This window comes from Cyrtonyx montezumae, unplaced genomic scaffold (genome assembly GCF_038088225.1).
Source record: "Cyrtonyx montezumae isolate F1298 unplaced genomic scaffold, pur_monq_1.0 scaffold_76, whole genome shotgun sequence".
Taxonomy (NCBI): domain Eukaryota; kingdom Metazoa; phylum Chordata; class Aves; order Galliformes; family Odontophoridae; genus Cyrtonyx; species Cyrtonyx montezumae.
The window spans coordinates 162,657-184,878 of NW_027072085.1; the positions used below are offsets into that span (position 1 = coordinate 162,657).

Below are 22,222 nucleotides of genomic sequence, written 5' to 3' on the forward strand. Positions count from 1 at the left end.
ATCGCGTGGAACGGACCCCCGCCCCCCCAGCCCCGCCACAGCGCAGGCGGCCGCCATCTTGGCCGCAGGGCAGGCCGGGAGCAGAGCGCTGGGCTGGGGGGGGGTGGCGCGCAGAGCGCAGGCGCGAAGGGAAGGGAGAGCGGCGAGGCGGAGCGGCGCACGCGCCTTACCCAGGAGGGCGGGCGGTTGCGCATGCGCGGCGCTGAGGCGGCGGTTGTTGGGGGGGGGGAGCTGCCGAGGCCGTGTGAGGGAGCCTGGCACAAAATGGCGGCGGGGGGGCGGGCGCTGCGCGCGGAGTGGGCCGGCGAGTGACCGCGCCACCACCGCACCTCATCCGCCGTCCGTGGGGGGCGAAGGGGAGACGGCCCCGTGCGGGCGCCGGACCGACCTCAGAGCGCGGCCGCCTTTCGGTTTGGGGCCGGCGCGGCCCCACACCCCCTCCCCCACCGCCCCGTTTCCCCACCCCCTCCGCCCCCGGGGCCCAGCGCAGCGCGACGCGGCGGAGCCGTCACCGCGGGCGGCGGCCGCGGCCCCGCGGGGCTGTGAAGGCCGTGAGCGCCGCCGCCGTCCGCGCGGCCCCGCCTGGGCGAGCAGGGCAGGAAGATGGCGGCGGGCGGCGGAGGCGGCGGCAGGGCCTCCTCCTCGGCCGCGTCCTCCTCGGCCGGCGCGCTGGAGGCCTCGCTCGACAGGAAGCTGCAGGCGGTGACCAACACCATGGAGTCCATCCAGGGCCTCTCGTCGTGGTGTCTGGAGAACAAGCGGCACCACAACACCATCGTCTACCACTGGATGAAGTGGCTGCGGCGATGTGAGTGCGGGCAGCGGTCGGGCCGGGCCGCCCCTTCCCCTCCCGTCCTTCTGACAGCGTTCGGGTCCACGGTGGCACCGCGCGGGGCTCATGGAGCTGGGCCGGGGCTCGTTTCGTGCTGGGATGCGGGCAGGTGGATGGGGGCAGCTCCTGGGGAAGGAAGGGAGCTGTGCCCTTCCTTCTCAACCGCTTTAGAAGCTAAGATTAGATTTCCTATTCCGTTGCTTTTGAGTGATGCCGTGCTCTGAAGGCTTCCCCTGCGTTGTGTTGTTGCGACGTGGTCTGTGCTGGTGTCAGGAAGAGGTGTGCGTGGAAAGGGGCAGCTTTGTGGCAGCGTTGCCTTGGCTGTGCTGCCAAAACCTGGGGCTGGCAGTGGGGCTCAGTGGGGTGCACACAGCTCGGCGGCTGTGCAGGGGAATGGTGGTGGTGGTGGTGGTGTTGTGCCAGAGATGCCCGGCTCAACTTCAAGGAGAGCTCTGAGATCTGACGTGCTTTGAGGTGTGATTTCCCAGAGGCCTTTTGGCATCGCATAGCTCCTGGGCAGGCTTTTAGCTCAGCGTCGCCTCTCCGTGCTTGAAAATGAATAAACTCTAGTGGTTGCAGTTGCGTTTGGTGCTGTGGGCATCTGGAGTTTTGCTTTGTGCTTGGCCTGGGTTGGTGTAGGACATCGTTTTGAGAGGTTGGAGGAAAGATGTGTTCAGTGTCATGGAGTAGGGGATTGTGACCATCCTATTCCACAGGAAACCCATTCTGACATAAATAAGAAGGAAACGTGTTGGGTGCCAAAACTCAGATTGGGCGAATGGTGGCAACAGCACAAGACCGGAAAAGTTACTGCTTTCCCAAGTCTAAGCAAGGCTGAGTTAGAGCTGATACGTGAAGGTTTTTGTGTGTTGGAGGAGCTAAAGAAAGCTCTGTAGTAGTGTGGAGATAACATTGTGATTCTGTAGCGTTGCTCTGCTTTGTGCTGAAGCTTTTGTCAAGCCGTGCTGCAGTGGCTCGGTAACCTGTGTGTGTTTTGACAGAAGGTGAGTTAATGTGCAGCAGAGGGTGAGGAGGTGCTGCCTGTGCTCTGAGGGTTGTTTTGGTGACGCCTGGTGTTGTGTCAGGCGATCTGTCAGGTGTCAGCCCCAAAAGGGTACAGCCGAACTGTGTATGGGGTCCAGAGGCTGCGAGGATGCTCCAGAGGATGGAGTGGTTCTGCTATGGAGAGAGGCTGAGAGCTGGGGGTGTTCAGCCTGAAGAGGAGAAAGCTCATTGTGACCTTCCAGTATCTAAAAGGAGCTTATGAACAGTAGGTAAACCAACTCATGTATGTGGCCTGATAGTGGTAGGACAAGGAGGAATGGCTTTGAACTAAAAGAGAGTTAGGTTAGATGATAGGAGGAAATTCTTTAGCCAGAGGCATTGTGGCGCTGACGCTGCTGCCCAAAGAAGTGTGGGTGCCCCAGGCCATGGGTGGAGCTCTGTGCACCCTGAGCTGGTGGGGGCACCCAGCCCACAGCAGGGGGTGGGGGCTGTGATATCCCTTCTGACCCAACCATGCAGTGGTTTCATGTACCATAAGCTCAGACATCTGCCAGTGGTCACTGGAGTTTGTCTTACGTTGATCCGATTGGAGAAAAATCACGCTGAGCTTTCTGAAACGTTCATTTATTTCTTGTTAATGCACTGAGTGGTTGAAGAGTGATGTAAGAACCCAAGGAATAGCTTTGCCTGGGCTCTCACTCAGTGCTATAAATCCACGCAAGGCGCAGCGCGGTGTGTTTATCTTCTTCAGAGCTCATCCTGGAGCTGCGTTTGCTGTGCCCATGGCAGTTGTCTTCTTATTCCTGGCAGAGGTAGTTCTGCTCTGCTCCTCCTTTCCAGGGAGCTGCCACGGTCCCTTTTTGAGCACATTCTTTCTCATTTGCTCTCCTTCGTTACTCCTTCCCTTGTTCCAAGACCCATCAGAAGTCGTTGTTCTCTCTTTGGGAGCCATGGATGCTCTACTTCTGTCCTGCCAGCCCTGTTGGCTATGAGCTGTTGGTACCAGCCTGGACCTCTGTTTGGTTTGGTTTTCCATGTTGAATTCCCAGTTTGCTCTGGTGCATCCCCAGTGTTTGTGAGGATTTCTCAGCACCTCATGGCCCTCTCCAGTAACATGGCTGAAGAGCCAAGAGCTTAGTGCAGAGCGCTTGCTGGAAGAATCCCAGAACCACAGGGGTTGAAGGGGAATTTCTGGAGCTCTTCCACTCCACCCATTCAGACAGAACTTCCTGGGTTCTGGTTTATGTGCTGTGCCCCTTGTCCTGTCACTGGGCACCACCAAACAAAGCCCAGCCCCATCCTCCTGACCCCCGCCCTTCAGATACTGATCAGCACTGATCAGGTCCCTCTCAGCTTTCCCTTCTCCAGGTGAACAGCCCCAGGGCTCTCAGCCTTTCTCCATCGGGAGGTGCTCCAGGCTCCCACCATCTCTGCAGGCTCTCTCCAGTAGTTCTCTGTCTGCACTGAACTGGGAAGCCCAGTGCTCCAGCTGTGGCCTCCCCAGAGCGGAGCAGAGGGGAGGAGCACCTCCCTTAGCACACTGCCCACACTCTGGACAGAGCACCACTGGGGTCCCATTGGCCTTGGCCACCAGAGCACTCTGCTGGCTCTTGGTCAACCTCGTGGCCACTGGGAGCTCCTGGAGACAGCTCAGCATTGGGTACACCGCTGTTGGGGCAGCTTGGAGCTAACGTCCGAGTGCTGGAGGTGCAGCTGGAGGAGATGCACATGCCTCTGTTGTCAGTCATCTTTAATGCTGCCTGTGTGTGTTTCCCATTTGAGCCAAAGCAGCCTGAAGCGTGACGGAGGAGGAGCTGCTCACCCCTCAGATGTGGCTGGGATTGCCTTGTACAAAGTGCACCTTGGGGCCAAAGGCGTGTTACTTCCCTCACACAGCTTTCCTGCAGCTCACACAGCAGTGATGCAGCGTGGTGCTAGGTGGTATTTGGGAGTGGATTCTTTGTGTTGTGCAGTGTAGGTGGGTTTTGTTACAAAAAGCTCCATACCAAGGGGATAATGTTAATTGTGCTGAGGTTCAGCACAAGCAGCGGAGCTAATGGCTGTGGGTGTCAGCTGTGTGTGACGTTGGTCTTAAAGTTGGTTCTGAATTTGCTGTGTTTGAAGGCTATGTGTGGATTGAACTGTTTAAATCAAAGGGTGGTGTGTCTGCAGCACCTGCTTGAATTGTGTAGGGAAATCTGGGTAATGTGTGCGAGATGAGAGCATCCAGTGACCAGAGGTTGATGTAGCAGTGGGGTGCTGCGTTTTAATTATGTCACAGGACAAACTTCACTTTGATGCAGTGGTTATCTGATAGGTGATTGAAGCTGAAATTGCTCTGAGTCGTTTCAGAAATGGGGCACGTGCCGGTTGGATTTCAGCAGGGAGGGCAGCACGGCGTGCCCCCCCTCCGCTTTGTGAGAATGGTTGTCACAACAAAACCCAGTCTGCCTCGTAAGCACTCCTAAGGTGAAGGCTGGATATAACTGTTTCTGTTAGCAAATCCTTAGACTCACCATGTTTGTTGCTATCAAAGTTTGTTCTGAAACGTCAGTACTTCAGCTGCACCTGCAGCAGCAGCGTTGGAGCACTCACAGCCCGGCAGAAAAGGTGAAAAATATCTTCAGCAAAACCAGCTGGCAGTGCTCACGGAGCAGCTCCTTGGGGGAAAGCTGCTCTCCGTGGCATGCAGCAGTGCTTGGGGCTGCTGGAGGTGCAGATGAGCTTTCTGCAGCACTCGTGCCGTGCAGACAGTTTATTTGTGTAGCGAGAGCTTGTGAAACGATTCACTGCTGTGCCTGGGTAGAGCAGTGCAGAGTTAGGCCATCAGAGTGCTGCTGGCACGAGCAGGCTCTCTGTGCACACTTCTCAGATGTGATGCTCCTGTGCCAGGCGGGCGCTGCGTGCCGGTGCTCCCAGGTTAGCTTGCTTTGTGCTGTTTCCTTAGCCACCGTTGAGGCCCTTTTGCCAACAACGTGTGATTTGGGATGAGAGTGGTGCACGGAGGGGACTCCTGGGAAGCGCCGGCGTCTGCTGCCCAGCTTCACACAGAAACAGCTTCTTGTGTGTGAATGTGCTGTGTCATTCACGAGCAGAGATTGTCTGCTCTACAATAAGCCCATTGAAACAGCAGCATTCAGTATGCTGGAAGTGAGCTATGCCCATATTTCTGTGGGTACACTGCATTGATGCCTCTCTGTGTCTGAGATGAACGCAGGAGGAGAGGCATTAATATTTATCATTCAGCTTCCAATCAGACCGTGCAGGTGTATAGTTATCAACTGCCAAATATTAACAGGAGACGTTTTCTCAGGTGTGATGTGAGGTGTGAGTGCAAGCTGTGGTTTCCTTTCTGCTTGGCTTGGAGCTGGAAGGGACCAACTGCTGCAAGAGGCCAGCAGGCGTTTGCGGAGCTTGACTTACCACAGTGGGTTTTTTGGTTGGCTTGTGTTGTGGGTTTGGGTTTTTGTGTGGCACATTGTAAAAGCCGAACGCTGCAGGTCAGGGTTGTGCTGAGAGCATCAGTTTCCTCTGCTGTGAATGCTTCCCAGCTGGAAACCTAGAGGTGGGAGCAGTGAGGAGACACAGCCTCATTGCTAGAAGAGGCTGGAATCACCCATGAGGACAGGGCTTCAGCAGAGCATCAGCTGCCCCTGTCCCAAATTACTCAGGTTCAGGAGAGCCAGAGCAATCAGACAAACATCTTGCTGGCCAACGCAGCCGGGATACAGCCCAAAAGGGAAACCTGAGGAAGGTGGGAGTCTGCTGGAGCTCGTGGGAGTGTGGAGCTAAGCAGGATATTGTCACCGTTCCTATATTTAAATCCTAACGTGATGTAGTTAAATTAAGTGAAATTAAATTAATTAGCATCTAGATCAGCTTACCGAGCGACAAGCGCTGTTACTGCTCCATTTAAGAAAAGATTTGGTGAAATAATTGAATTTGAAACTGGATATTGTTAAGATAAAAGAGGTTTAGATGTTTTGAGTGAGAGCTGCTGTGCAGGCACGTCGTTGTCTGTGGACGCGGCACTAAGAGGGGTCAGGTGCCAAAACTAATGCCAGAACAGCAGGAACAGGGGAGAACTTCTGGACAAATGAGTACCTTGAGGAGGAGGGACACAGATCTGGGTCCTTCATGCTCTGCACAAAAGCTTGGGTCTGGCTTTTGTTAAACTGTGCCTCAGGAAGGGCTGCTTGAGCAACTCTGTTTTGGAGAAGATGCAGCACATTGAACCCTCGTGCTGCTGAGGACTTGCTTTGAGCCAGGTGCATTAAATGATGGGGCTGGGACTGTGAAGGAGCACTTCTGTGGGTTGAATGGTTTCCTTAGGGGACAGATGAAGTGTAGGAATTGTCACTCCTGCCATGTCCTGGGTCAGGGAAATAGAAGAGGTAGTTCTGGGACTGGTAAAGCCACAAGAAAAGGAAGGGAGAGTGGATTTAAACACGATTACTTTTAGAAAATATGGATAAGTGGACTCTCAAATTGTTAAATGGAAAAAATGGCACTGAGTCAGAAAGCAAACAGTGCAATGCCAGAGCTTCAGAGGCCGTGTCAGATCCACACTCCAGAGCATTCGTTGCTATTCCTTTGCAGAACACCATGCCGTGGTGTGTTTGGCCTTGCAGATGAACTGCTGCTGCTCTGCCTGGTGGTACTGTTCCTTCTGTAGCGTGGAGGGCATCATAGCAGCACAGGCTCAGCAGTTCTTTGTGATCTCTCCAAGCTCACATCAGAAAAGAGGCCTGGAGTCACGAATGGCTTTTACTTTTGGGGAGCTCTGGAAGTCGCCCTCTCTGGCTCCCAGATTTACCATTGGTCTGAACTTGCTGTTGGACACACCATTAATAGAAGAAAGCCTGAAAGCAGGCCCCTATCTTATGTCAGAAATGCTTCAGGCATTGCTTCTTCTACCTCATAATGGACCTACGTTTTCTTTTTGCCTTTAGCCGCCTTTCCTCATCGATTGAATCTCTTTTACTTGGCCAACGATGTCATACAGAACTGCAAGAGAAAAAATGCAATTGTATTCCGTGATACATTTGCAGAAGTGCTCCCTGAAGCTGCTTCATTAGTGAAGTAAGTAATGCTGTGAGGTTTAACGTCTCAGAAACGTGCTATTTCTTTTCCTCCTCCACGCTGCAAACGTCTCAAACCCTCCAGAAACATCAGCAAAATTTCCTATTGCGTTCATTAGTTCACTCTTCCCAACAACAGTGTGTGGGCTGAATTTCACTGTGATGCCTTGCAGTGGGAATTAGTCTTCATCTGGGCAGATGCCCACTGCCTGAAGGCTCTTTTATTGATACAAATGTGTAATTGCTTGTATTATTCATTTTAAAACCACGAGAAGTTACCGTGCTTGTGGAAGATAAAAGCCAATATGTTCTTTTTAGGGATCCATCAGTGTCCAAATCTATAGAAAGAATCTTCAAAATCTGGGAGGACAGAAACGTGTACCCTGAGGAGACTATTTTGGCACTAAAAGAAGCTCTGAGTAAGTTATTTGCTTTTCACATTTCTTAATGAACTTATAGGTGAGTTCAGTAAGCAAATTTCTGAGATTGCTGGACAAAATAGGGATTGGATTTAGTAGTTGGGTAGGGATAGTGATAGGAGGATGGTTGGACTAGATGATCTTGTAGGTCCTTTCCAACCTTATGAACCTATGAAAATGCATTTCTTATGCACATGTCCGCTTTCCACATTTGTGTGGAGCAAAAAATGTTAAGATAGTGAGACACTGCAAGGAGCACTGAGTGTGTTTTTAAAGACAGTCTGAATCCTCCAACATAAGCTGGAGTTGTTCCAGCTGAGAGTAAAGTCATCACGAGTGTAAAGTGGTCTTGGAAGTGCCGAGCACTGTGTCCTGGCAGAGGACCTGAGTCTCTGTTTCTTCCTTTGAGGTGTGAGTGCTCTTAATCTTGAGCTGAGTCTCAGCGTGGGCTGAAGGAGTAAGGTGGTTTTGTTCCTTTCTGTCTCACTTTTAGTGATAGTTGTTTTTTGCTGTTAATATTTGTTGTGTGGGAAGCGGGCTGCAAGCAAAGCTGGGGGCTGAAGCAGCTTGTATGTCCCTGAGGACTTAGTAAGAGAACTGCTTAAAAGCTGAAATCACTGTCACTGACTGTAAGCACGTGTGGTCAGTTACAGCCAGAAATTAGCCAGCACTCAGCTCCTTGATTTGAGGGAAATTAGTCTGTGTTTCTGCTTCGTTTAATTACCTCACTGACAGCCAAAGGAGCCTCAGGAAATCCTCGTCTGTGGTTTTGAGGAGCCAGTTGTAGTCATTGCAGGAGAAATACAACATCGTGGGCTCGGGGTTTGGCACATGGAAGGGCTTCATGTTGAGAAAGGAAGTTTATGCATATGTCCTGAAATCTCTCTTAGCTGCTGAAGTTGTCAAGCAGACATATTTCAGATCATTTGCAAATGAGGTGTTGTGGCTGTTTCCCCAACTTGCATTACATGTCTGTTGAATGCTCGTTTCCTAAAAGCCTGTCTAAGGAGACAAATGGTACAGTTTTATTGTCAGATGCGTTGTGTTTTTCCTTCTTATTTTGGTTATTACCGTGATTTCTGAACTGTTTTAGTGCAAGGGCAAACAGAAACTTGATTTAAAAATGGAAGACCATCCCACAAGTTGCTGTATCCCTGAGTAAACTTAGGTTCTCTTGGGCATCCAGCAGCTCATCGAAGGAATTTGGTCTAGGTGTTTTAAAACAAATTTCTGTTCACTCTTCTACCATACAACCATATGGCACCAAAACCAGATTCTTAAAGGAATCCCATAATGCCAGACTGCAAAAAATGAAATGTTTTCCAGGTACCACTTTCAAAACTCAGAAGCAGCTGAAAGAAACTCTGAACAAACAACCGAATAAGCCGTGGAAGAAATCTCAAAGTAAGGAAACAATGTGAACTCTCTGAACTAATATAAAAATTGCCTTCTCGAGGAAGAGAAGAAAGGCTGTAGCCCCAAATGGGCAGAGTACCTGGACTAAAATACGAGCCAGCATGCACCTTCCAGGCTTGTAAAGCTCCTTACGGACTAATGCGTAAAGCACCAAGGAGTTGTTGCTAGAGAACCACTTTTTAAAGGAATGAAGTATGGAAAAAAAAAAGTCTTTGAGAGCAGAGGTTATGAACAGTAGAGAGAGATCGAGTGAAGCCTCTTGGAAACTGGCGTTAGAGTTTGCAGAGATGGAGAGAAGACAGACAGAACCGTGTACTTTGGCAGCAGGAAGGCATGGTGGATACTACCTGCATGCTCAGGAACACTTCTTCAACAGCAAACTAGATGATAGGATGAAAGAAAACTGGAAGCTGGCAGTGCAGATAATGAACTTTCCCATCCAACATTCTCAGAATGCAGTCTAGCTGGAAATGTGTTTGTAATACAGCAGTCTTACTGATGTTGCTATACAATAAAGCCTTGAATGCTCAATAAAGCAGAATGGTGGAACAGTAGGTGTAAGATGCAACATACACCTGCCTGTGGTTTACAAAAGAGTTTGGAAGTTTTTATTACTTGGCTAATAACATCACAAGCTGCTTTCCCAAATGGAAGTGCACTGTAAATTCAGCAAGGACCAAGGATGTATCGTTTCACTTCTTATCAGATGTTTCTCCTGGTTTGTCCAGAAACAAATGGATTTAGTATTTCCTGGTGGTGGGATTCCATCCCTTCCCACCACTACGGAGGGAGTGGTAACATAAGAGAGTTATCAGAATAGGAGTGGAGGCATTTATTTCTAAGGTTGAGAACTTGGTTAAGCCTTGTAAGTAGCAAAGAGGGACCACATCACAAGAAAATAATGAGCTGTGTGTCTGGCAATTAGGAAACACTTCTACCTTCCTTTGTAGAGAGGTATAAACTGTCATCCAATAGGGCTGCCAGGTGAACCTTGTGTAAACCAACAGCAGAGCTGAAAAAGGTGAACTTTTATAGCACGTAAAACCTATAAAGCAATGGTGTAATTTGTTGGCCTCAATCAAAGACAGTGTAGCTAATAGAAGGCTAGAGCACTCGGGGACATGTGTGTGGAGGGAGAGGTTCAGTGAGTAACCACAGCCTGTGAGCCCTTCGCTGAGTTATGGTGAAATACTTTAATTAGAGCTGCCTTTCTTGACTTTTGCTTAGCATCATTGTGTCATTCCTTGGTTTCTTCATAGTTTCTCTTTATTCCAGCAGCATCCACAAACCCAAAAGCTGCTTTGAAGTCCAAGATCGTTGCTGAATTCAGAGTAAGTTCTCTTGCACTAGTCTCTGTTCTTAGGCTGTAACTTTTGTGTAGCTTACATCCACCAGCAGCATGTGCTTGGCCAGAAGATCTACTGTTCAGTGTCCTTTTGTTCCTTGGTCTATAGCAGCTGCTAGACATCTCACTTGCAATTTCTCTTAGACCTGTGACCCCTTCTGTGTACTGTTATGTTCAGTGTGGTAGTTGAAAAGCATTCTGAGGGGCGTGGAGACTCCCTGCTGACTTTTGATCATCCCAGCTAAGCCAGGAGCTGGCAGAATTGCTGGCCCTGCCTCAGTCTTTGTCAGCTGATCCATTTGATTCCAGGTTAAAAATCTTAAGATTAATTCTGCATTAGCTTTGATTCAGAAATGGTCTTGAAAAGAGGCACTGTTTGTTGCTGGAGTGGATCTGTGATGGTGGCTTTGCAGAGCGGGCTTTCTCTTCCCCGGAATGTGATGAGGATGCTTTTCTTGTTTGATTTTTCAGCCACAGTCTCTCATTGATGAGCTGCTATTGTATAAGCGCTCAGAAGACCAGATAGAACTGAAAGAGAAGCAGCTTTCCACCATGAGAGTGGATGTATGCAGCACTGAAACACTTAAATGCTTAAAAGGTAAAGATGTATAAATCAGTGTATAAAATCTGGTATAATATATTCTTAACAGCTTTAGGAACTTGCCATTTCTATTGAGCCTTAAATGAGAAATTGGATTCCTTGCAGTTAAGGACCAGTAAACAGGTGCCTAAAATACTTAATTTGAAACTGTATTTAGAAACCAGCTGTTACAGAGCTAACAAGGAGGCGTAATGCTGAGACTTCACTATGTCCCATTCACACATGCCCTCATACATCATTAGAGCATGCATTCTTAACCTGATCAGTTCACCTTAAATAACTTCAGATTTAATATCTTAAGGCATTCCTTGCTGCAGTTTGAGAATGCTAACTGTGAGTCTGATGGCAAAGCATGCATGTTAGAGGTAAAAAGACAGTTATAAGGAGTCATGTTACAGGAGATTTCATTGTAAAACTGCAGATAGCTCAACCCTGCTTGGTTTATCCATAAGTGCAGCTTTGAAAATCGTTGCTGATGGAGATGCACCTTTCAGATGTTGTGAACCCTTCTGATGTGATAATGAAGGAACAGCAGAACCTTTGTGCCTCTTCTGACCTGAAAGTATAGGATGCACTCTGGATAATTGAAAGAGTAAAATTCTACGCTTTGGTCTTTCCTTTTTTTTTCCATCATGAATAACAAATAACTTGTTGCAGAACAACAAAAACCACTTGCAACTTGACCTCTTACAGGGCCCTTACTGAGTGGATATTATAGTGTTTCTCATGCAACACTTCTCACATGCAACAAGTTTAGGTGTCAGTTTGTACCCTGAAGGTGCTGCAGTGTTTCCATGCTGTGGTACCTTTGCCCCTCGTGCAGTTTTCAGCTCATTCAGAGCAGTGCAGGAGTGCTGCTCGCAGCTCTGCTTTGCATGCACTGTGCTGTCTGAACTTCCCAGTTGCTGCTGTTCAGGATGAGTTCTCAGAGCTGGTTGGTGGGTGACAGGTTGTTTGTGTGGTGTTTGTCTCCTTCTAGACAAAACAGGTGGAAAGAAGTTCTCCAAGGAGTTTGAAGAAGCAAGCTCAAAGCTGGAAGAGTTTGTAAATGGCTTAGACAAGCAAGTGAAAAATGGCCCCTCACTAACTGAAGCCCTGGAGAATGCTGGGATATTTTATGAAGCACAGTATAAGGAAGTCAAGGTGGTAGCAAACGTAAGTAGGAGTTTCTTGCACCTCCCTCAGGCCATTTGCTTGTTTTGTTAGGCATATTAGAGGCTGGAAAATGCATCATCTGTTTGTGAAAAGGAAACTATAAAAATTAATGGGTCAGGGGCTGAGTTACTGCCTTGCTGAAGTTCTCTAGCACTTCTGCATTTTTATATGTGGAGAGAATTGCACTTTTTCTAAGAAATCCTGAATTCTGGAAGCCATAGTGGGTGTAATCAGTGTGAGATCGAGATGAACAAAGAGAGAATTTGTTAGAAAATGGTGTCTATGTCAGTTTGTTCCTTGCTCTGCAAGTCAGACTGAAGATCCAAGTTCTGCTGCGGTGTATTCAGCGCAGGATACAGATAATTGAAAAATGATTTTCTAAGGACGTTCTTTTTGTGTTATGCCCAGAGTTGAGGTGTGTTGTCTTCCTGTTAAAAAATAACTCAGCTCTGTGTCCTTTCTGCCTCAGGCTTATAAAACATTTGCTAACAGAGTGAGCAATCTGAAGAAAAAGCTGGATCAACTGAAAGCGACGCTTCCTGATCCGGAGGAGTCTCCTGTCCCTTCTCCAAGTATGGATGCCCCATCTCCAACGGGCTCTGAGTCCCCCTTCCAGGGGATGGGGGAAGAGGATAACTCTCGTTCTCCAGCAGTTGGAAGCCGCAAGCCGGTGTCCCCAGAGCGCGTGACAGATAACCGCGACGTGGAGGACATGGAGCTCTCCGATGTGGAGGATGATACGTCCAAAATTATTGGTATGTCCTGTGGGAGCAGCAGAGGAATTGTGTGGGGATGACGGCTAGGCAGAACACCCTCCTCGGGCCTCCTTTGGGATGTGGTGTTTGTGTAAAACCCTTGCTGGACTCTGGATGGAGCACTTGGGTTTCAGTCCTGAACCCCCAGCAGGGAAGTCGTGATCTGACTGTGACTATCCCCCAAGCTACTCACAAAAATGCTTGTTTGTTTTGTACATATCCTACTGAAACCACCTGAGTTCTCTAACTGGGGTTAAATGAGACTCACGTTGAAAATTCTATACCTGAAATAATCCTTTAAAGACAGAGTGATAACCCCGGTCTTATTTCCCCCTCCCCACTCTCCCTGATGCAGTGGAAGAAAGGAAGGAAAAGCAAGCTGCTCCAACTTCAGCACCTGTGAAGACTGAAAGTGCCCCCAAAGCAGTGTCCTGTACCGCTGCTGTAGCCACAACCTCAGTGGCAGTGACAACACCTGCCCCTACTCCTCCAGCTCCAAAGCCCGTGAGTGCAGCGCCCGTCCCTGCGTCGCCAGCACTTGCGTTGCCCAACCTCGCCAATGTTGACCTGGCAAAGATCAGCTCCATCCTTAGCAGTTTAACTTCTGTTATGAAAAACACAGGTGAGTGCTGAAGTGGTACAGGCACAGGTGTTCAGCTTTCGGATGCCAGCAATGGAGTTTTGTCCTGTCGTCTTTTATTAAAGGAAAGTTGTTGTAAAATAAACATGAATTAATTGTTACTTGAAGATGTGGCTGAGTCTCTCTGACATGATCGTTGGCTTCGGGGGCTTCTCTGTGCTCATGGAACTCTGTTGCAGTTGTAGGTGTGGAAAACATGAGCCAAAAAAGCACCCGTTAACAAATCAGCGTTCATGAGCGGTGTATGCTTCCATCCTAGGTGTCAGTCCTGCATCAAGACCTTCTCCAGGAACCCCAACAAGCCCCACAGCTCTTACCAGTGGCCTGAAAACTCCTGCCATGGGGACTCCATCTGCTCCTTCCAATCCTTTAGCAAATATTCTTTCCAAAGTGGAAATAACTCCCGAAAGTATTCTGTCTGCTCTCTCCAAAACCCAGACTCAGACTGCACCAGCGCTGCAAGGTACTGGCGTGAATTTTGGGTGAATGTCTGACTGTCTGCTTGATGGCAGTGTCAGCACTGACACGTGCTGCTGTGCAGTCCTACAGCAGAAATGGAGAAGAACTTAAATCTGAAACGTATTCCACTTCTGGTGAATGTAGATGACTTCTTTAGATAACAAGTGTCAGCAGGGTGGGCTCTGTTACCTTTGCATTTTTGACATGACCTAAGGGTGTATATCCAGGGCCCTTCATGGGAGAATGCTGAATGTGACAGGAGACCAAATGAAGTCTTTGTAGTTTCTTCGTGCTTCTGAGAGAGCTTTTTTAGAAATTAGAGCAGAAAACTTCTTAAAAGTGCCATTGCTCCCTCTGCAGCAGCAGTCAGGCGTGCAGCATGTGTGGCTCTTAGCCACAGAGCCAGGACGAGATATCACCTGACTTATTCAGACACGTGTTCTAATACATAGCTTAATTTAAGCCTCTGGCAAAGGTTGGTGCCCCTGTGGGTACTGACATTAATAGTAAAGCAGTGAAATCCAGACATTGTCCTGGCCAAAACATGAAATAGTTTTAAGGAACACTGTACTAACAATGCAGAAATCTTTCCCTTGACAGTAGTTCAAGTTATCTTGCCTCTCACCTGACTGTCTGAACACGGCATCCTCTTTTCCATTTCCAGGTTTGTCGTCTTTACTTCAGAGTGTTGCTGGAAACACCATTCAGTCAAGCGAAAGTGCATCACAGAGCACTGCAGCATCACCAGCCAACACAGCTGTTCCGTGCGTGAAGGGAAGAAATGTTCCTTCCAACACTCAGTCTTTTATATCCAAAAATTTTGGTTACTCTCCAAATTCATCAACTGCTGAGGTTTCCTCAACTTCAGTTAATAAGGCTCCTCCTGTTGGACACACCGCGGGGCTTTCAAGTTCTGGTTTTAAGCCACCAACCAATTCCCTGGGATTTTCCAGTTCCCACCCTACCAGTCCTTCTTCCCTTTTAACAACAGACACTTCCATGAGTCAATCCTCTGAAATTTCAAAGGCGAAGCTGGAATCAGAGCCCCCTTCTCCAAGCCTGGAGATGAAGATACACAATTTCTTGAAGGGAAATCCTGGCTTCAGTGGTCTGAACTTGAATATTCCCATTTTAAGCAGCCTAGGGTCCAACATTGCAACAGAAAGTCACGCCTCCGACTTTCAGCGTGGTCCTACCAGCACTTCCATGGACAACGTGGATGGAACCCCGGTCCGTGACGAGCGGAGTGGGACACCCACCCAGGATGAGATGATGGACAAGCCGACCTCTAGTAATGTTGACACTATCTCTTTGCTCTCAAAAATCATGAGCCCTGGTTCTTCTACTCCCAGCAGCACGAGGTCACCTCTTCAGAGCAGAGATGATGGATATCCCCAAGAACTTCCCAATTCTGTACATAGCTACCGGCCCTTCGGCCTCGGCAGAGATTCTCCAGCTGGAATATACAAGCAGTCTGCAGACAGCATGGAAATACCCTCCTCTTTAATGGACTCCTCTCAGGAGAAGTTTTATCCAGACACATCTTTCCAGGAAGATGAAGATTACCGTGACTTTGATTACTCCGGGCCACCGCCGTCTGCCATGTTAAACCTGGAAAAGAAGCCAGCCAAGTCGATTTTGAAAGCAAGCAAATTACCTGAGGGTGCAGAGTACCAGCCTGTCCTGCCGAGCTATGGCCAGAGATCGCAGGATTTCAGCGTGAAGTCGACTTTTCCTCAGTCCATGAGGTCCATTCTCGATCAGAGCGAGAGCTGCGACACGCTGTCACCATCTCCAGGGATGTACGGGAGCTACAGCCTCAGGGGAAACGACTCGGCCTCCGACGGTTCCCCTTCTCCCAGTAAGAACGATGTGTTTTTCACACCAGACTCCAACCATAACAACTTGCCCAAACCCGTGGTGCACTCTGGCCTCTCGCAGAAGCAGTACCCGGACTCGCCCCACTCGATTCCCCACCGCTCGCTGTTCTCCTCTCAGAGCACTCTTCCCAGCCCCGCGGGCAGAGCGCCCGCCTCGGCCGTGGACAAATCGTTGGCTTCTTCCATTTCCGCCACGTCCACCATCGAATTCAAGAACATGCTCAAAAACGCCTCCCGGAAGCCCTCCGAGGAGAAGCATTTCAGCCAGATCTCTAAAAGCAGCTCGAACGAAGGGGTCAGCCACAGCCAGGCTGCTGCTTCCAAGGGAGAGCAGCAGCAGCAGCAGCAGCAAGAGGAGCACTACCGCATCGAGACCAGAGTGTCGTCGTCCTGCCTGGACTTACCTGACAGCACCGAGGAGAAAGGAGCCCCCATCGAGACGCTGGGCTACCACAACGCCTCGAGCAGGGGCATGTCCGGGGAGCCCATCCAGACCGTGGAGTCCATCCGAGTGCTGGGGAAAGGCAGCAGAGGACACGGGCGAGAGGCGAGCAGGTCGGGGTGGTTTGAGATAAGCAACACGGGGAGCGCCTTCGACAACGGGCCCTCGAGTGCGTCGGAGCTGCCGGGCATGGGCGGCTTCCAGGCGCAGTACAAGGAGCACGTGCCGCCCTTTCAGGAGAGCGTCAACAACTTCAGAACCAACAGCTTCAGCCCGGCTTTCGACCACCACATGCCGCCTCCCATCGCGCCTCCTCCCATGGAGCACGGGACTCCTTTCCCGAGGGATCCGGTCGGTCCCCCCGCCGGGCCCCCGCCCGCGCCGCCCAAGGATCATGGCAGCCTGTTCCCGAGGGATCACTCGGTCCCTCCCCACATGCCACCCGTGGATCACGCCAACCCTTTCTCAAAAGAAACCTCCTCTCCTCTCTCGCTGCCCCACGGCGTGCCCCCGCCTCCCTCCGTGGAGCACACCGGGGTCCCCTTCCCCACCCCCCCGCCGCCCCCCGTGCCCGGGGAGCACGCCAGCGTCCCGTTCCCATCGCAGCCTCCTCCCTCCGGGGAGCACGGCGGGGTCCCCTTCCCCGCTCCCCCCCTCGCCGTGGAGCACGGCGGCGGTGCCTTCCCTAAGGAGCACGGCACCGTTCACCAAGGGACGATGAAAGAGCATTTCAATGTGCACGCGGGACCGCGGGAGCCGGCGCAGCCCCAGCGCGACCTGGGCCGCGTCCGCGAGGGCGTGGGCATGGCCTCGCTGGGCCGGGAGCCGCTGGGGCCCACCCGCAGCGTCACCCCCATCGGCCCCGCCCACAGGGACGGTGCGAACCGCGGCGGGATGATGGTCCGGACCCCGCGGGCAGAGTTCAGGCCCCGGGAGCCCTTCATGAACAGAGACCCCTTTCACAGCCTGAAGAGGCCGCGGCCGACTTTCGGAAGGGGGTCCCCCTTCTTTGCACCAAAACGCCCCTTCTTCCCCCCCAGGTACTGAAGCAGACGCCGATCTCTTGAGCGAAGGTATTCGGACGTTGTAGGAGCAGTGGAGTAGCGCTTTCACTTGATTTCTCTTTTATTTCTTTCTCCCCCTCCCTCCCCCCCCCCCCCCAGCTCCCCCCGCCCCCCAAAACATCGACAAAAAACAAAAAAAAAAAAAAGCCCCGTAACACTTTCCTAAATTAAATGTTCTGTATTTTTTGGTTGTTTCTTTCCTAAACCACCCCATCGGTGCGAGACTAGAGAAAAAATGTTTTAACGGAAAGAAGTTATTGCTGTTGTAATAAAAAACTTCCAGTAGTAGTTCAAAAAGAAAAAAGAAAACCCAAACGAGCACCGCAACGGAGCGCAGAAAGGCGGAGGGGACGCGGTGCGCCGGGGGGGGGGGGGGAGGGGCGGGGAAGGGGGCGGGGGGGGGGAGGATGAGTGCTCGGGGCGCGTCGTGCTGTGCCAACACCGCCCCTTCGCGTGGACGAGCCGCCTGCCCCCGGGCACCCGCAGCTCCGTCCCCCCACACCCCCCTCCCCGTTTCCCGGGGCGTCGGGCATTGCGGGACCGACCCCACTCGGTGCCCCCACTCCGCGCTGCTCACCCCGCGGACCTCGGTCCGGTTGTGGACCGCCCCGCGTGCGGGTTCTGCCCCGGAGGAGCGGGGCATTGGGGGCGGTGCGGGGCCGGCGTGCATCCCCACCCCCACCCACCCCCCAACACCGCTGCGGTCCTCCCGTACGGATCCCAACCGCGTTTGGGGAAAAACAAAACCCGTTTTCTGTCGTCAGTTTGGGGTGGGTTTTTTTTTTTTTCCTTCCCTGGGAACACTGTTGATTTTGTACGCGTGTATATAATCACTTTTTAATGACATCTGCTTTCATTGTTGAAATTCAACTCACGGACTGTACGGCGAGAGAGAGATCCTGCATGCAGATCCTCCTCCTCCTCCTCCTCCTCCTCCTCCTCCTCCTCCTCCTCCTGCACACGGCCGTGAGCACAGCTCCGTGGCCGTGGGGTCGGCTCCGTGTCCGTGGGCACCGCGCTGTGGCCGTGCGCAGAGGGTTTTTTTATATAAAGTTGGAATTTTACTTGATTTTCCTTTTATTTTATTTTATTTTTATTTTTTGTTCTAGTTGGTAGACCTCACTCTACATTGTTTGATAAGGGCGTGGGGTTAAATATCTACATAAAGATTACAAAACGACACGATGGCAGAGCATGTCTTTGTTGTGGGTGCCCGGGCTGCCCAGGTCCCGTCGTCCTTTCCCTGTGCCCCAAAGCCCCGAGGTGCAGCTCCGACCGCTCCGCGTCTGCGGCTCCGGCTGGGAAACACGCGGAGCTCGGTGTGCAGAACCCACGCGGTGATTTGGAGCCACGAAGGCATTTCGGGGGTGAGTTTATTTTCTCCTTCCTCCCGCGTCTGTGATTTCCAACCCCAAACCCGCGCTCTTTAACTTTGGTATTTCACCCGAAAAAGGTAAACGAAAGAAAATAAAAACACGTGTATATATATATATATATAATTATTTTTTAATAAAGCACGAAACCCGAGGAGGAGCCGGAGGGGAACGCGGGCACGCGGACGGACACGCGGGCACGCGGATGCCGGGCAGCTCCCGGTGCTCACCACCGCCCTCTGCGCGCTGTCGGGGGATGGGAGTTGGGGGGGGGGGGGGGATTCTTGTTTGCCTCTTTTTGTGCGTTTTAAACCCCGCAGAATAAGCAGCCGTGCTCCGAGCTGCAGGAGGACGAGCTGCCGTTGCTCCCGGGCCGCTGGCAGTAGGGCTGCTCGCGTTTTTCGGTCGGGGCGATGCTCGCGGCGTCGGTGCGGAGGGCAACGCGCGTTTGTTGGAGGCGGCGGAACCGCAGACGGTCCTGAGCTGTGCGTTCCTACGTTAATAAAACACCCGCAGGGCCGCTCTCACCCTCTCTCTCTCACTGCTCCTTCTGCTGCGGCCGCTCCTGTCTTCCTCCTCCTCCTCCTCCTCCTCCTCCTCCTCCTCCTCCTCCTCCTCCTCCACCCGGAGCAGCATCGCCGCTCTCCCATGTTGCAAACCAAGTTGCTTTTATAGGTAAGTATATTCGAGCTGGATCAGAGCCAGCAATGGTGCGAATTCGCAGCCGTCCTTTCTTTATCAATTCAGCTAATCCCTCCAAACGAGTTTCCCAAGTAGTGCGGGGCTGCAACCGAGGGAATAACCACTCAAGGACCCTAGTCTGAGGATAAACTTCCCCTTGAGTGATAGCTCCCATAACCTCCCGATCTGATACAAACACTGTCAAATCCAAAGGCAACTCAGGCAGCCGCCGCTGTACAGCTTTGTTAACGATCTGGGAGAGAAACGCATCGATTACTTGCTGTTGCTGGGATGTCACATGCAGGGGAGCAGAGGGATCCAAACCTTTTAGTAACGGCCTCAAAATATTCAATTGTGCGGTAGAAAATCCTATGATTGGCCGTAGCCATTGCAAGTCACCAAATAATTTCTGAGCATCATTAAGGGTCTTTAGCTGTGTTTGAAGTGAAATCTTCTGAGGTCTTATAGTTCCATCTGTAATCTGCCAGCCAAGAGATTTCCAAGGGGCTTCACGCTGAATCTTTTCCTTAGCAATCTGCAGGCCACGTTCATTAAGGGTGGCCTGCAAAAAATGCTCTTGCTCAGCTGTGAACTATTTAGCCTGTGCAATCAAAATATCATCCATGTAGTGATAAATGATTGCGTGTGCCCAGTGCCGCCGAATCGGTTCTAGGGCAGCATCAACGAATAATTGGCACGACGTAGGGCTATTTTTCATGCCTTGTGGCAATACTGTCCATTGATATCGAGCTGCAGGCATGGATTTATTGATACTAGGGATCGTAAACGCAAAGCGTTCAGTATCGTCGGGAGGAATTTTAATTGTGAAAAAGCAATCTTTCAAATCGATTATTAGGATATGCCAGGACTCAGGAAGCATGGCGGGATTCGGTAATCCAGGTTGAAGTGCTCCCATAGCCTGCATTTGATCGTTTACTGCACGCAGGTCATGTAACAACCGATATTTCCCCGATTTTTTCTTTATTACAAAAATAGGTGTATTCCAAGGACTCACCGAAGGTTGAATATGACCTGCCTGTAGCTGTTCTTCAACCAGTACCGTAGCTTGTTCTAGGCTCTCACGCTTCAACAGCCACTGCTCGATCCAGACGGGGGTATCTGTCAGCCACTTCAGCCGGATCGGGAAAGCCCAAACAGTAGCCGTCAGTGAAAAGGCGATCGACCTGCATCATTAGTAATGACAAGACCCATCTGATCCATTACATCGCGGCCGATCAAGGCGTGCACGCCCGTTGGCAACGGCATGATCGTGACCTTGCGATGTGCGGTTCGATCGTCCATGCACACCTGCACAAGGTTGACACTGCGTTGCACCAAAACAGCACCTCCCACCCCTTCTACCCCTTTGCTTTTTCCACTGGCCAATCCTTAGGCCATACATCCGATGAAACAATTGTGACGTCAGCTCCCGTGTCGAGGAGTGCTTTGATGTGTTTCCTTTGATGCCCGTGTATCAGGAGGACTGCTGTGACCGGGCGGTTAGTGAGGGGCATTGTTAGCAACGCCATTCCCCCAGTTGAACCAAAACCACCCTCCTTTCTTGGTTCCTCTTGTCTCGCTCTCAATGCCGCCGACAAATGAGGCAATGGAATTAATTGCGCGATAAGCGACTTTGCCGGAATATGAACAGGCGGAAAATTAGTGTACACCACAATATATATAACTCCAGTGTAGTCTTTATCGATAAGGCCAGGTATAACCATAAGGCCTCTGATGCTAGCTGAAGAACGACCGATTAAGAGGGCACCAAAAGCTTGTTCATTAATTAATAGCGGTGCTATGGCGGTTGATGGGATTTTTTGCGGTCGGTTATCGATCAAAGTCGTATCTATTGCTGCTGCCAGATCGAGGCCGAGGCTGCCTGAGGTGGCTGGGGATGGCTGGAATTGCCCGCTATTATTGTCGTTGCGCGGCGGTTCGCGCTCCGCTTGCCGTTTCCCGAACGACAAGCAACAGTTGCATGAGTATTAGACCGGCAATTATCGCACCAAACGTCAGACTTACAGTTCTTTCGAAAATGCCCATTCCGTCCACATCTAAAGCATCGTTGAGAGCGCGGGGTCGACGATGACGCCCTGTTGTCTGCTTGCTGTAACAGCGGTCCAAATGCAGCGAAAACGCGATCTTGAGCTCCTACTAATTTGTCTCCTAATTCCTGAACCACAGAGGTTAACATAGCTTGCGTGGGGGTGGGGACACGACTCAATCGCTCTAACATTTTCTCAACCGTTGCATTCAACAGAAGAGTAGCAAGAATTGCCTTAGATGTTTGATTACTGTTTTCCAACAGACACTGCCGTAATAAGGATTGTTTCATCCATTCAGGGACATCAGCATGCGACAATGCTTCAGTTATCTTATCAACAAAACTAGCAAACGACTCATCTCGACCCTGCTTGATCGATAAGTAAGAGGGAGCCGGTCTCGACGAGCGGACCATATTATATGCGTCCCAGGCTAGGTTCATACTTTCCATACATACTTCCGGCCCCATCTGAACCTGCATCTCTGGTCTAGCATCTCTTTTCCAGCCGATCGGGACATGGACCCCCTGAGCCCCGCCATCCGCAGTAGGCTCAAATCGGATGGGAAAAGCTTGACCAATTATTTCGGCCACATCAGAGTGCCCTTGTTCCACGGCTTGTCGAGCGATTTCTGCCCAATGGGGTCGCGCAAGGGGACCTGCGGTGGGTCCACTTTTATGCGCTTTGCCGCCCGAAAGCGACGGTGGAGGAGGTAATGGCGGTGGCGGTGGCGGCGGGAGATCCCCGTTCCCTTCCTCAGGGGGAAACAGATCAGGTTCTGTCTCCGGGTCCTCGGCCACCGGTGCGTTTGGCAGCACCGTGGTTACTCGGACAGGAACGGGAATACCCAAAGACGGTTGAGGGGGATCTTGTATGCGACCCGTGGCAACAGGAACGTTGCCGTTCAATTGAGCAGCCGCTTGACCCGCAACAGCGTGCTCAATTTTGTGCCGTTTTATGCAATTAATAATCTCCCTCCAAGGCTTCATCAACTTTTTCGCTTCCTTTCTATCATCAATGACATGATCC

At 51.0% G+C, this 22,222-nt stretch overlaps 1 protein-coding gene across 6 annotated transcripts; it reads left to right on the forward strand.

Annotated features, from left to right (window-relative positions):
* Window positions 1-270: 270 nt before the first annotated feature.
* RPRD2 (regulation of nuclear pre-mRNA domain containing 2) lies at window positions 271-17,299 on the forward strand. Of its 6 annotated transcripts, none has more exons than XM_065751598.1 (12): window positions 271-808; window positions 6,790-6,919; window positions 7,237-7,337; window positions 8,664-8,741; window positions 10,029-10,084; window positions 10,570-10,696; window positions 11,679-11,854; window positions 12,324-12,426; window positions 12,505-12,609; window positions 12,965-13,231; window positions 13,509-13,712; window positions 14,373-17,299. In XM_065751598.1, exons 1-12 carry the CDS (start codon window positions 604-606, stop codon window positions 17,075-17,077), a joined length of 4,257 nt encoding a protein of 1,418 aa, XP_065607670.1. In that variant the 5' UTR covers window positions 271-603; the 3' UTR covers window positions 17,078-17,299. The 6 variants fall into 6 exon arrangements, with proteins under 6 accessions (XP_065607670.1, XP_065607673.1, XP_065607667.1 ...); XM_065751601.1 differs by having other exon boundaries at window positions 12,508-12,609; XM_065751595.1 differs by having other exon boundaries at window positions 12,324-12,609.
* Window positions 17,300-22,222: the final 4,923 nt, after the last annotated feature.